Source organism: Ambystoma mexicanum, chromosome 1p (assembly GCF_040938575.1).
Source record: "Ambystoma mexicanum isolate Mex_15411 chromosome 1p, UKY_AmexF1_1, whole genome shotgun sequence".
Taxonomy (NCBI): domain Eukaryota; kingdom Metazoa; phylum Chordata; class Amphibia; order Caudata; family Ambystomatidae; genus Ambystoma; species Ambystoma mexicanum.
The window spans coordinates 1008069585-1008084830 of NC_090921.1; the positions used below are offsets into that span (position 1 = coordinate 1008069585).

General features: G+C 43.5%; 1 protein-coding gene across 1 annotated transcript in view; it reads left to right on the forward strand.

Moving 5' to 3' along the window:
- AARS1 (alanyl-tRNA synthetase 1) overlaps positions 1-15246 on the forward strand; it is a 751871-nt gene that overhangs the window by 209585 nt on the left and 527040 nt on the right. Inside the window, exon 6 of the mRNA XM_069655037.1 lies at positions 12836-12980. Within this exon, the coding sequence (XP_069511138.1) occupies positions 12836-12980 (145 nt within the window). The remainder of the gene's footprint in view (positions 1-12835; positions 12981-15246) is intronic.

Genomic DNA, 15246 nt, shown 5'->3' on the forward strand with positions numbered 1-15246 from the left:
TTAGGGTTGGGGCTAGGGTTAGATTAAGGGTTACATTGGGGTTGGAGGGTTGGGGCTAGATTTTGGGTTGGGGCTAGGGTTAGATTAAGGGTTACATTGGGGCTGGGGCTAGGGCTAGATTAAGAGTTACATTGGGGCTAGGGTTGGGGGTTGGGGCTAGGGCTAGGGTTGGGGCTAGGGCTAGATTAAGGGTTACATTGGGGTTGGGGCTAGGCTTAGATTAAGGGTTACATTGGGGTTGGGGGCTAGGGTTAGGGTTATGGTTTGGGCTGGCGTTAGTTTATGGGTTATGTTGGAGTTAGGAGCGGTGTCCGTGGCGTTGGGGTTGGTGAGAACCCCCAGGTCCCAATATACATTTTTTTTTTTTTTTTTGCGAAATTTCAGCACTGGACAGTCCCATGTAAGGATTTAAAGTTACAAAAAAAGCATTGAAATGCTATCTTTTACATGTAAAAGTGCATTTCTATTGAAACCAGTCCATTTATATTTTCGATGGACTGGTTTAGATGTAAAGGCATTTTTCCATGTTAAAGATAGACTGTCGATGCTTTGGCATATGATGCATTTTTTTTTAGGTGCTTTGGTATGTCGATCCTTTTTTTTTTTTTTCGACAGAATGACCATAAACTGCCGGTAATGGCCCGATAGCGCGAGCAGGCCTGAGCGAAAGCCGGTCGTGAAAGCCATTTGCACCCCGAGGTTCATCTGGAGTGCGAATGGCTTTCCTTATAGGTTTTTTGTTTGGGGGTTGGGAAGCAAGAGAGGAGGCTCCCCGGTGCCTCCTCACATTAAAAGAACCAAAACAAATGGAGCCACCCAATGAAGGACCTTGGGTGACTGTAACAGCAGGCAGAGAACATATATTCTTGTCTGCTGTTCCCCACCTGATGGGCCAATGGCCCCTCCCCTGGCGCTAATACTTAATAGGGCTATCTTTGATCCGGTTTTAAAGGAATGGTTCGGTCAGAAATGTTTGTCCCTACGGGTCGGCCATGTGTTTTTAAGCCTAAATCGGTCGATATTAGAAAAATTTCCTATGGACCTTACCCGAGTTTTCGTCCATTAAACACACGCGAAAACAGGCAGAGTGCCGCCATTTTGTAATAATCTTATCACTTGCCGCATCGCCCTGTGTGACCTGCTTTTGCGGCACTAAATCATATCCCCCGCCCCTAAGCCTGTCATCAGAAGACTTGTACCGCCCATTTCACTACGCCAAAGCACATCTCATGTCAACATTCGCTGCGCTTCAGCTAATGACGTGTCGCCATGGAAATGGCAGGACGCCTCTTTACTTAATAAGTATAAACAGACCGTTTGACAACACACAGCAGCAGATTTTCAATTCCATTCCTCTCTGTTACTTTGAGTATTCTGTGACTCGTTTCTGTGCTCTGGTCAGCTACCTTCGCTGCTTGTACCCGTGTGAACAGATACCAGTACCATGGCTATAAATTATTTTAGTTTGTTTACCACACAATGGCTACAATAATGCCCTACATGTACGAGCCCGAGTATACAGAGGAGGAACTACTGCAAAGGGAAACATGCGAAAATGATGGGGCTTCGGACGGCAGTTGGCAGGACGAATCAACGGATGAAGACACTGGACCTAATCGGATGGACGGTGTTTCCACCTGGTGCACATGCAATTGGTGCAAGCTAATGCCAACCGAGGACGAGAACTGCTGCTGCTGCTGTGAAAACTCTGGATGCGTGGCCTACATTTCGGAAGTCGAGCCACAGGCGCAATGCATCACTAAGCTGCCAGACTTCAGGGCAGCCTGCCTCACACGGTCGCGCAACTGTTCGTCCTCGTAATCCGAGTAACGAGTAAGTATAATCTGCTTGTGATGCCACTACTATTTCATGGTCGTCTCCTATATCCAAAATTACATCTACATATCATTGTAACGCATGAAAGTTCACTAGTGTGCAGTGTCTAGATAGCATTTGTCCGAGCAGAATGCCATTAGTTACAAGAATTGTCATTGACAACAAAGGTTTAATAAACTTATCTTGGTCATTTAAAAACAGTTTGTATCATTCTTTTTCACAGGTGGTACAGGCTGGTGGCCTATCGTTCTTTTACATGGTGGCTTCACGGGAGGCTTGGACACCGCGTTCGAAGAGTAATACCCGCCTGTGCCGTTCGTGCCATAAAACAGTTTCCCCAGTGGCTGCGGTCAGTACAGGGGATTTTCCCTCGCTGTGCTGCAACCTGACCTTTACAATGTGTAAAGTTTTGTATTTTTGTGCCATCAAAATAAGAAACAAAATAAAACTCCACATATATTTTAACAACGGTTGTTTTTGATTTTTTAAATGAATCAAGAGTGTCTCCATTCAAGTCTTCCTGTGCCTTGTCTGCACGCCCCAGGCCCATCCATCCCACCCCCCTCTATCGAAGGCGGTTCGCATCATTGGATGCACGCTGCCATGGGGGATGTCGGCGGTGCAAACGGCCAAGGTATCCCACGCCCACGGGCCATTGCTCACATGGCCTCCTCAGCCCCCGTGTCTCCGGCCAGGATCACCCCCCCCCCAAGCTGGCCGTCCCCCGGCAAACCACGTAATACCACAACATATACATGTCATTCATTCACAAACACACCCCTGTTTCTAATACTTTATAAACCACTTGATATGTCTCATGAGAACATCTTTATGCTTTGCAAGTTAACTCCTGAACGTGCTACCTGAGAACCACTGAGATCGATGCTAATCTGCTCGTCGTCGTGCTATCTGTGAACTTCTGTGACCGCTTCGAGCAAACTCGTCAGTGTGCTAGCTGTGGCCATCTACCTGTTGTCCTGCCACAAACTACTGGGCTTGCTGAATCTAACTGTTTGTTGGTCAAGGTAAGGCCATGTATCGGTCATATTTCAGTCATTTTTTAATTTCTATCTATTTGCGAGTAGAGTACTCAATAGTGCTATGTTCATTGGTCTCATTGCTATTGACTGGAGTTTCAATTGTTATGCTATCAATAGATCTATTTATTTTCATCTGTCAATTTTCATCGAATTGCATCCTTCGCGGGTCCTTTCTATAATGTAAGCATGTTTCCTTCTCATGCAAGACAGTACATCCAAGGGACGAGTCACATGTTCAGAATTTAGTTCCATCATTTTTTAATTTGTGAAAGTAATGCAAATACTAAGCTGCACTTGATGAACTGGTATAGTTTCGGCGACCAAAACAAACCTTGCATTGAACATTGTATGGTTCATTTACTTTTTTATGACATTTTTATTCATCAAGATTTTATAATAATCTTGATATTTACTTTTCAGAATTTTCAACAATGCCTACCTGTTCGATTAGCGGTTGCCCTTCGAAGACCCATGCTAAATCTGAAGGCACTACAATGCATGTATTCTCTAAAACTGTTGATCGAATAAGAGAATGGGTCAGACATTGCGGATATCCACTGGAAGAGCTTGAAAGTAGAATCCAACAAGTCTTTGAGGACAAGAGGGGTGATCGAAACCGCATTTGCAGCCGGCACATTCCCTCGAACATGTACGCCACATCTTGGGTAACAAAGAAGAATAAATGGCGAACGACACAAAAATTGCTCGCAAACGCTATTCCCGCTCTATTCGTCCACATTCCGCCACTGGTGAGTCAAGTGTCCGGATTTAGCTTTTTGAATAATGACATTTATCAATAAATTATTTTTCGATTTTATAACCCTCAAAGGAAATCTATTTATGGGCACAGGGAACTGTGCTGTATTGCTAATTTTCAATAGCATTATTCTCAAGTATTCTGTTGCCTTATATGGCAATTTTTAATATTGGCATTTCATTATCAAACAATTTACCTTTACAACTGCTTGATTATCCACTGAATCTGAAGCAAGAACATTCTACATCCGTGACGTGCCCACAGTTATTGACCACTTCTAGCGCGTATCATGTAATCTTACTTGGCTATTACGCTACAGACTTGTTTAATGCATGTCAAGTAATAGTTTTTATGCATGTGTAATTATTTTACTGAATGTTTGGTTAGTGCTTTCCAATTGATATACACCTTAGTTGTCGCCCCCTGGTGTTTGTTTTCAGTTATAATTAGTGTTATCCATACTAATGCAAGTACTGTCTTTCAGGGAGATGCTGAAGGGTCCACCACATTGACAACATCCCTAGATGTTCTTCAGCAGCACGAGGTATGGATACTGACAGTGCCATCGAACGAGATCATCAGATCGTGTTTACTTGTAGCATGATTGTTCTACACAATGTTTCATTCGTGGTTAGCCATTGATATGTACCTGTGTGGTCGATCCCAAGTGTGTGTTATGTTTTCAGTATTGTAATCCTTACTAATACAAGTACTATGTTTCAGGCGGTAGATGGAGCGTCAACCCCTGCACTTGATGCGGAGCCTGACATTCAAGTAATTCCAGGGGATTTGGAAGCGGGACCATGCGTATACTATTCGGTGCAACAGCTTTCGGAAGTGTGCACTACATTTACAACATCCATAGATATTCTTCGGCAGCACGAGGTATGGATACTGACGGTTCCATCGAGCGTGTTCATATAACGTGATTCCATCAGAGCTCGAATACTTGTCGTTTGATTGTTCTACACAATGTTTAATTCGTGTTTAGCTATTGAGATGTACCTGTGTGGTCGTCCTCACGTGTGTTTTATGTTTTCAATATTGTGATACATAGTAATGAAAGTACTATATTTCAGGGAGTCGATGGAGCATCATTCTGTGCTGTCTATGCGGATCCAGAAAATATAGTCGTTGCAGCGCAAGAGGAAGGGAAGACATGCGGAAACGAATCGGAGCAACAGCGTGCAGATGTTGAAGTTCGAGTCAAGAAAGTTGCAAAGAAAAGAAACAAAAATAAGGTTAGTTACAAACAGTTCATATTTCTAGAAATTGTTTTGTGCTGGGGACTATGTTTTTTTTTGTCAATTGTATTATACTTTATCTTGTGTTTAAACTGATCATCCCTTTTCCAATCTGTCCTCTAGTTACCCGTGGGTGTACGAACTATACATAGACAGACAGTGAAGCAAATGAGAGATGTTGCTTGCCAGACCATTTACACTATGGAGGAACTATTAATTCAGGCATGGCGTGTTCAGACTCGAGATACGATTGTCCAATGGCCAGAACATGAATTGAATGTGTCCGGAGAATCCAGCAAAGTTTTATTGGACCATTGCTACAGTGCGACTGCACCACCACAAGAAGATGATACTGGATGTATTCACGATAGCTCTGAGGTAGTCGCAGATCAATTGACACAATCTACACCAGCAAAAAAAATGCCACCCAAAAAGATGTCGCCATTGTTGTGTTCTCCCATCAATGTTCAAGTAACAGATGTTGAAATGACAGAGAATGAACCAGCAGCACTATTCACTGATGCATCAGAACATGATATCAGCGATATTAGTTTCAATTCTGGTGATATGTACACAACGATACAGTCTGAAACAACTGTGATGCAGGATGACAGTCAAATGCAAGAGTGCAAATTCATAGTATTCGACAGTTGTTTGATGGATATTATAAGTATGCTGAAATGTGGGCATTCAGTTAGAGGGGTAGTATGTGGGAAGACATTGATTCATGTGACTCGTCAAACACAAGGCAGTAACGTCAAAATACATGCCGCCTGTACATTACATCATACGTTCTCATGGTCTGCACAACCGATGCTGGGGAAACTGCCAGCAGGCAAACTACTGTGTGCAGCTGCCTCACTTTTTAGTGGGTCCAGTTTTAAAAAGTTAGTCTTTCTTTCAGTTTGTGGGACTCCATTTCATTTCTAAAGCGCAATACTACAAATTCCAACATGATTATCTATTTCCGGCCATTAGTGATGTTTGGGAAATTGAACAATTGTCTCTAGAAAGTACATTCGAAGGCAAACGATTCAGGCTAGCCGGCGATGGACAGTGCGACAGCCCTGGATTTTCTGCCAAGTACTGCACCTACCACTTTCAGGACATGGATAGTAAGGAAATTGTGAGTTTGGTGGTCGTGCAGGTGTCCCAATTTAAATCCTCAGTGGCCATGGAGAAACTAGGATTTATAAAATGATTGGAATATCTACAATCGAGGGGGAATGCACATCGACCTCATAGCCACGGACAGACACGTTTCAATAGCCAAGACAATGAGAGAGCAGTTCCCACATATTAAACCTCAATTTGACGTATGGCATCTTGCTAAATCAATCAATAAGAAAATCTCGGCTGCAGGGAAAATAAAAAGGTTTGGAAAGTATTTCACAGTGGTCCCAGTCTATCAGCAACCATCTGTGGTGGAGCTCCAAAACTTGTGAAGGGTCAGTGGAAATCCTACTTGAAAAATGGCGTTCACTGATGCAACACTGTACCAACGTTCACTGCTGGACAGAAAACCAACATTTCCACCATTGTGAACATGGCCCTTTCTCCCCAGAGGAGGCACGGAAGAAGTGGTTGATTCCATCTTCACCTACACACAAAGCCATTGAGAAGATTGTTTTTGATAAAACTCTATCAAGAGATTTGAGGGGACTGACAGAATTCTGTCACACAGGAGGTTTGTAGGTGTTCCACAATATGTGCCTAAAGTACAGGCCAAAGCGATTGCATTTCGGCATACAGGGCTGAAACATAGGACTCTATTAGCGGTCTTGGCCCATAACGAGAATGTATGCCGTGAACAATCTAGGACTACAGAAAATGTAAGGATGCTTCGCTACACTACGGCCTTTGCAAAAAGAAGAAAGAAATGGCTGGTCAAACCAGTATATGAGGAAATGGAGTGCGACTTTGTTAAAGGTCTTATTGTTAATGTACTAGAGAAGCACACACATGGAATTTTGAGCGTTTCTGTGCAGAGCACAGATACATTGCCACCAAACATTGCCGCTGTGCCATGTCCACCCAAAGAAGAGCTTGTTGAGAAGTACAAATCCCGGTTTAAATCATTATAATCAGATTGTCTTGTTGAAAAAAATGTTATTGTACAGTGTACATACAAAGTATGCTAACCCCTCCCTTCACCATCCTGGGTGGTGAACAACCTGGGTGTCATCTTTGACTTCTCTCTCTATTCACCTCATATCGCTGACCTTGTCAATATGTGTATGTATATATTTTTGTTGTTGAAACTACGTTTCGCAATCTCATGTAAATGCTGCGCACTGTTACCTGAGGGGAGGCTTGCGCATTACAAATAATAAAACAAACAATAAATCTCACTTTCAACTCAACTCCTCGGGTACTTTATACTTTTCCTCACCTTCCCCCAAAAAGTCAATGTCTCCATAGTTATGGTTCTCTAGGGCTGCAAATCTTGTGGACAACAAGGACAAATTTGGGGGGGCCTTGGAACGCGCCAAGTGAGGCGTTGGAGATGGGAGAGAAGCCAGTTTGCATTAGCACAGTGAGGCCTAGTACAAAGATGGAGTCGAAAATTCAAGTTCTCACAGATGGCTTTACACGGGATGTTGCAAAGTAAGAATGTATGCTCATGCAGAGTGAAGGTCAGCAGCTTTGATTTTTTTTTTTGCTGGCAGGCTGGAGAGTCCCACGAATCTCACTGGTAGTATAAGGTTCTATTGTTTTTTGATCTTGAGAGATGGGGACCATGCCGAAAGGACTTCATTTGAAGGAGGGGTGCAATAACGTAAGAGTCGATAAGGCTGAAAATTCTGAAACTACACTGAGTTTCATGTTAGTTCAGTATATGAAAAATCGTTGCCACAAACAGAGTGGGATTTACGGACTGCATTACGCAGAGACAATGGAAATGGCAAATATAATGGCCCTCATTACACAGAATGTGGTAAGGGTTTACCGGTACCGGTAAGGGCACCAGTACCGGTAAACCCTTACCGCCTTATTACGAGGTCCCTTTGCGGGACCCGACCTCAACGGCTGATTTTACCAGCCCTTAAGGAACGGGCCCGCAAAGGGACCTTGGTGCTAATTACGGTACCGCAATTTGCGGTACCGTAATTAGCTCCTTCCCCATTCCCCTTGAGCCTTATGGGGGCAAAAATGGGAATGGGGAAGTGCCTTGGTGAATGGGGAATTACCGCCCCCGCTCACCTTGGAGTAGGGCGCTAATTCCACCATCCACCAAGGCAGACACAGTAAAATACCGGCGGCAACCATGGCGCTAATAGCGCCATGGTTACCGCATACCGTGTAATGAGGCCCAATGTAAGCAACTTTTTAGACGATTTTATACCGGAATATAACAATAGCGTTCAGTTAAAGATAGGTTAAGTTGTACTTGTTCGTTCTGTGTGGCATATTACAATGAAGAGCAAGTAAAACATTTGTGGGATCGTCTGTCTACCGGGCACATGGGCATGCATTTGCCCATTCGACACGCTTGTAGACAAACAATCGTTTCTCAGTGGTTCAACGTTAATAAATCATTACATTGTGTGTTAACCTCGATTTCTTTAGTCAGTTTTCGCATTGCTTTTAGAGCCGAACATACTCCATTGCACTATCCTCGCAGGCAAAAATTTTCACCTCGGCCTAATAAATAAAATGAATAATAGTAATAAAGATCGGCTGGAGAGACTAATTTCAATTTTTATGTTTTCAAAACAGGTACATCCTACCGTACTGCGACTGCCACCTATTCCAGACCCTGGACGACGGATTCTTCAATCGTCAGCTGCAGCTTCTTATAAACGACTGCACTACCTTGACTATTTTATGGGACGATCGCCAAGGGCCCATATGCCCTTACACAGTACTAGCGGCTAGAAGCAACATATCAACCTTCACGGTGGCCTAGTGCCTAGTTGATGGAACAACCTTGTGATTCACCGTGCGACCAAAGTGCTTCTTTTAACAAAAACCAACACCTGTACCATAAAAGAACAGCACGTGACTCACGATAAACTTTAGCGGATTTGCGGATCGAGAGCAAAGAAAAAAAATTCCTTTCCGATTTAATATGGCAATTGCTGAATATTCTCTAAACATTTAATGTCAAATAAATGTACTTTGCAGGAAGCAAAAATGAGTGGGCACCACTGGAACATTAATCTCCTCAATGTCCTTAATACTTGGTAAATGAAGTCTCTGATGTATAGTTCTCAATAGCAGGGTAGTTTACTATGTGCAGGAGCCGGCTGTAAAAGACTTGGAGACACCCAAGTCAAAAAAATAACAGTAGAAGCAAGAGACTAGGTGCAATACCCAGTCATACAGCCGCTCTCTGAATCCCAATCCGGGTTTTAATTTGTTGCAGTCTCAGACTCTCTCTGGGCTTCTGAGTCAGAACTGGAGGTATTATCTGATGCGTATTTAAACAGTTTCTTAGGTGCTACTGGACCATATCTGTCCATCCAGGTATATACCTCATCATTAATGTAGTCGTAAGTGTCGCGTTTGAATTTCTTAACCTTCTTCTGTTCGAGTTCCGACTTGTAATCTTCCAAGTTTTGTGTTAATTTCTACTAGTATGGAATCGTATTTTCCCTTCCAAAGCGTACTAACCAACTCCTTTTCTATCTCCTCAATTTCTGTACTGAGGGCTGTCAAGTTCTTAGATAATGCTTGGATAGTTAATACGATGAGATCCAATGAACATTTAAGAATGGCCTCCCATCTACGAACAAACTCTTTACTCTCCTTGCAAAGGGTTGCTCCGAGGCAGCGCGGTCAGTCTGCTACCGGCAGACGTAGAGAGAACCGCTCCGCTATACTCTCTGACGGTAAGCTTATTCTATACACTTTACCACGAACGTTGCGAATTGCAACGTTGTGAATCTCGTGGGATTCTAAACAATATGTGTCTATGTTTACAGAGACTGCTCTACATTGGATTCGGGGAGCGGTTCATTTTTCTGACGATTTCAGCCCCTTAATTGAGTTGCCACATTACATTTACTTTATTCAGGTAATTGACAACATTCCGTTTTATATGGCTATACTTTATAAAGGCATGACTTTTCACTGATTTATTGCTTTTATTCTTTTTTCAATTTCCGGTCCACCTTCTACTTCTACATACATTATTGCTGGGTATGTATTTTATTTTCATATGCTATTTAACTGGATGCTTATTCCAGTTCGACATATTTTCACGCATGTTTCACATAATTGTCATATCCTTGGATTTGTTTTATAATATTTACGGGACTGTTACTTTCAAATATATATGATATGATTATGTTGTTCAGACTTGCCCTGATGAAGGAATTTGTATTCCGAAATGCATTGGCACAATTTGATTCTGTTGAAAGAGTGACTTGTGGAAGAACTCTTCCTCACTAAAAATTATTAGTGACTACGCATTATTATTTTTTGCAATATGAACCTTGATTGGATAGATAAAATCATCACTGAAAAACAACACTACTTTTGAGTTTTTTCTAATCATTTTTATCTCTACATTAAGTGTTTACCAACATTGTAACGAATTAAAACCCGGAATGGGATTCAGAGAGCGGCTGTATGACTGGGTATTGCACCTAGTCTCTTGCTTCTACTAAATAAATGTACTTTACCAAATGTACAATCTTGCTGTTTGATTTTAAAGTACAGTTTCATATTCCGAATTGTGGTTGGCTGGGTTGTGAGTTGATCTGTGTTGGTTTCCGGGTTCTGTGTGAAGTCGCGTAGAGGATGACTGGGCGCGTTTGCCTACACAGCACAGTAACGTCATGGAGAGAGGCAGGGAATATGAATGTTTTGATAATGTCAGGCTCAGGGGCGGGGGTTGTGATTTAGTGCCGCAAAAGCAGGTCACACAGGGTGATGCGGCAAGTGATAAGATTATCACAAAATGGCGGCACCCTACTGCCTGTTTTCGCGTGTGTTTAATGGACGAAAACGTGGGTAAGGTCCATAGGAAATTTTTCTAATATCGACTGACTTAGGCTTAAAAACACATGGCCGACCCGTAGGGACAATAAAAATTTCTGATCGAATCATTCCTTTAACTTCTCTTGATGCTTTCAGAGTCCTGGATTTTACTGGCGGAGACACTGAATAACCTAACAAAACGATCATTCCACTTCACTGACTGTGCCATCACTCCATGAACCCTTAGCTATCTCAGGAGGTTAATCAGATCTAGTTAGTGTCCTACTTGATGTGAGGGGGTGGAGGCAGCGGAAGGGAGTTCATGACTGTGTAGTATATCCCAGGGCTGGACTTATTAAGTAATGGTGAACTGCTCTAGTGTTCTAAAGTGTTTCTGCTTTGATTGCTGCATCTGACTACTTGCATGTTTTGCACTGGTTTTGAATCCTAACAAGAATGAAGGTAGATGTGTATTTTGTAGTTAGTTTGACAATATTTGCCTAGAGGTTCCATAGCTTAGTGTGCATTTTAAAGATTTGTTTTACTTGATCGTCTAACTGGAATCATTGTGTTGCTTTGTGTGGACTCATTGTAGCCCTAGACAACTCTCACACTTCGCCCGAGTCTAGGCCTTGATGCTCTTCTACCTACATTGACTGGATTTGGCTATGCTTCAGTGTCTCTCCTCTTCACCATAATACATTGGCCTCCGGTGGATTTTGAAAATCCATCTTAACACTGAGTGAGACCATCATGACTCATCCAGTTGCACAACAAATTCATTAACCATTTCCGGGCCACACGTCACTCTGGGCTCCCTACTTCTGGACAGGGCCTTCCAGGGTGCACTGCATGTTTGGCTGTAAGGGCGCAGCGCTGGTTTCAAGCTTTGAAGCGGGACCAGAAGAGTCCGCCACCTGCCATATTTTGACTTTCCTCACTGGGTCATCGCTGCCCCATTCTCAAGGAGCTCCGGAGTGGCGCTTGGCCAGAGCACAGGCAGGGGAGTCATTCAGATGCTGTTCCATGGATTAGTTGTCATGCAATCAACCAACCCCCTACACACACACACACACACTTTGGTATATGTTCACTTTCTGCCAATCGGGGGGTGGGGAGGGCTTTGTGCTTGCAGCCGGGGCAGGTTTAATCTTTGGGGGGGGGGCTGTCGGCAACACCTCTTCCATTGGCTTACTGTGTTTTTGCTGGGTCCCAGCATAACCTACTGATGCTGCTGGAGTGGCACATGGCCACCATGAGTTATCTGATGGGGATCACTTGCAATGTTTTTTTCATAGCCGGTCCGATAGCACAGCGAGTAGAGCGCTCGCTTTGACATCTGTGCAGAACCTGCTGACGCAGGTTCGAATCACGGCAGGACCAAACTCAGCCTTTCATCCTTCTGAGGTTTATAAATGAGCACCACACACCGTGGGTAATAAGCAGCAAAGGGTTTGTAGTGCTATATAAATGCTAAATTATTAATTTTTTTATTATTATTATAATGTTGGTTAGCAATGAAACTCTTTAACCTGTGACCCTCAAGTTGCAAGTCTAGATTCCCCTTGCTGTCCCAAGTGTACTACAGGTTTGAGTTAGATGTGGTGTTTAGAGTGGGTTTGAATATTGATGGCTGCATATTTCAGAAGTCGAAAACTTGGGTAATTCATGTACTGCACAGGACGCAGACATACATGTTGTAACGTCATCTGCTAGAATTGCAGGCCTGCAATGTTGCAGTTTCTACTTTTTCAGTTTAGCCGGTCAGATAGCACAGTGAGCTAAGCGCTCGCCCCTGATATCTGTTCGCAGCCTGCTACAGCAGGCTCGAATCCCGACAGGGTCAACTGAAACTTTCATCTTTCCAAGATCGATAAATTGAGTACTACTCAATGGGATAATAATGTCTTGTGTTATTTCAGCGTTCTGAGACCTATGGGTGTGTTGTGCTATATAACTTATGATTATTACTACTACTACTAGAACTGTTAAAAACCATGTTTATTTAATCCTTCGTTTTCTGTTTACAGTGAGACAGATGGCACTTTGAAGCCCCTCCCCAAGAAGAGCATTGATACAGGGATGGGCCTGGAGCGGTTGGTCTCTGTCCTTCAGACCAAGATGTCTAATTATGACACTGACCTTTTCATTCCTTACTTTGAGGCCATTCAAAAGGTGAGGTTCTGCTGTGCTGCCTTCTCTCGCAGTGAATGGTGCTTTGAACAGCCCTTTATAGTAGCCACGCTCTTTCCTTACTGTAGCTTGCCTTTTGTCCTTCACATTACTGGTTTGAGCTGAACAATTAGAGGGCACTTCTAACGGTTCACTTTTTTGACTTTTTGACTTCAGGGAGCCATGAATGTCTGTCGGGTTTATGACCTTTTATTCTGTCTCCACGTAAGCTTGCTATCAATGAATTTCATTTTGTGTTTCTAATTTAGAATGCATCCGTTGCTTTCTCAAGTGATACTTTTTATTGACAACTATGGTTTGTTCTTGCCACATTTTATTCATTTTCGTTGTCTTGGTTGTCACCCTTACCTGGGTGCAACAAGTAGGTGGGTTCTGAATTACAGTTTCCAACTCTTTAACTCAGAGTTTTTTTTTATGTCTGGAGTCTAAACTTGGCCACCTCTGCCAGGAGGAATCACCTGAGGCCTCTGGTCAGGTCCCAACCTCACCACCCTGATCTAAGAAAGCCCTTTCATTTGATCGGGTCTTCACCAGTTGAATTGGACAGAAGCTGCTGAACTTCACAAAGTTCTGCACACAGCATATTTCGCACTTGATGCATTCATAACGTCATGAGGGTAAAAAGGATAAGTGGACAAAATAAAAAAATCTCTCGTCTCCCATGGAGGAGTCTGAGAACAATGATGAGGTCTTCCCTTGTACCTGGTTTTCTTCCCCCCCCGCCCCCGTCATTCAACCCATAGCTTGGTTCCTTCACGATTGGCATTCTTTAGATTGAGGACTAGAATCTGGTGCCTCTTGACCTATTCAGATCTTGTTTGTTATTATCTTGGCAAATGAACCAGTCTTTTCAGGTAGATTGGTAAGCAACTTCAATGGCAGTCAGCAAAGCAGCATACAGATGATCCACAAGACTGGGCACAAAACCAACAATAGAACTGTATACGGCGCTGCAACCCCCCCTTACCGAGCTTACAGGGTTTTGCTACGGGAAGGTACACGTTTCCTTTCATGGAAGGGCATGGCACATTAATCGTACAGTGGCAATGGTATACAGTATTTCACCATGCAAAACAAGCTGCTCACCATAGGGTATGCAGACACTTCATGTGCTTCTCACACCTTGGAGCATAAACGCTGCAACATGCAGCTGGGTTTGTTGCATTTCTCACAGCCCAGCAGTTTCTACTATGCCCACGGTTCTCATATGGCTCAGGCAGTGCCTGTCTGCCTAATGTTGCCAATTGTTCCTGCTGGAGCCGCCACGCCCAGTGAGGCGGTGAACTAAAACACACTTGCTAGTGCCAAACAGGAATTACGTCGGAAGAAAGTAATGTACTAGCGAGTTACATCTAGCAGAGCACTTGGGAGATATTTCAGTTAAGACCTGCTCCCAATGACATGCGACAATGCAATTGTAGGAAATAAGGCGCAGGATAACATGGCAGCCGCCTTTGCCTTCATAAGGGAAAGTTGGAGGAGTACATAAACTGATGCCCAAATTCAATTCTTGCCACCGCATTATATATATATCACAGATTACCCGAATACTCAGACTCTCCAGGAAAGTTCAAGAGTTTTTAATGCACCGATAACTGGTTTGGCATTTTTGGTAGGCTGAGGTGGGGGAAACTTTAAGGCAGTGGTCTTCAAACTATTTTATGCCATGCCCCCCCTTGAGTAAAAATATTGCTGCTGGGACCCCTCAGAGGCCATTTCTGCCTATATCTTCTATTGAAAGTAGTCACAGTGCGCCCTTTTGGAAGAGTGTTGCGCCCCCACTCCACCAGACACCCTTCTGGCCCCCTGGGGGGGGGGTGGGGGGGCGAGCCAATGCTTCCCTAATCCTCAGGGGTGACTAAACTTGAGATAGGTTACAACTACTATGCAAAAAACATGCTGACTAACGGTGAAGGCCTAAGGCAGAAGTCTTAGCTATATTTATCCCTCACAGACGGCCAAAGGATTCCCTAAACTTTCCTCAAATGTAAATGGAATTGTACGAATAACAGATGCCCTGGTCCGTTCTAGACTCATTCGCATTCTTCCACTTTCCCTGATCTTACTATTCTTCTTGCCTCCCTTTGCTTTCCTCCTTCCTGATGTTTTGCACCTTTCCTCTCTCCGCCTAGCACCTCTAGTCTCACCCCTCCTACACTCACTCACACTATTCTCAAACCTCACTTGCACTCTTCTCCGAATAAGCCTCAGTCTCCATGGCGTAGGCCGCCCACCTTTTTGTGCATTG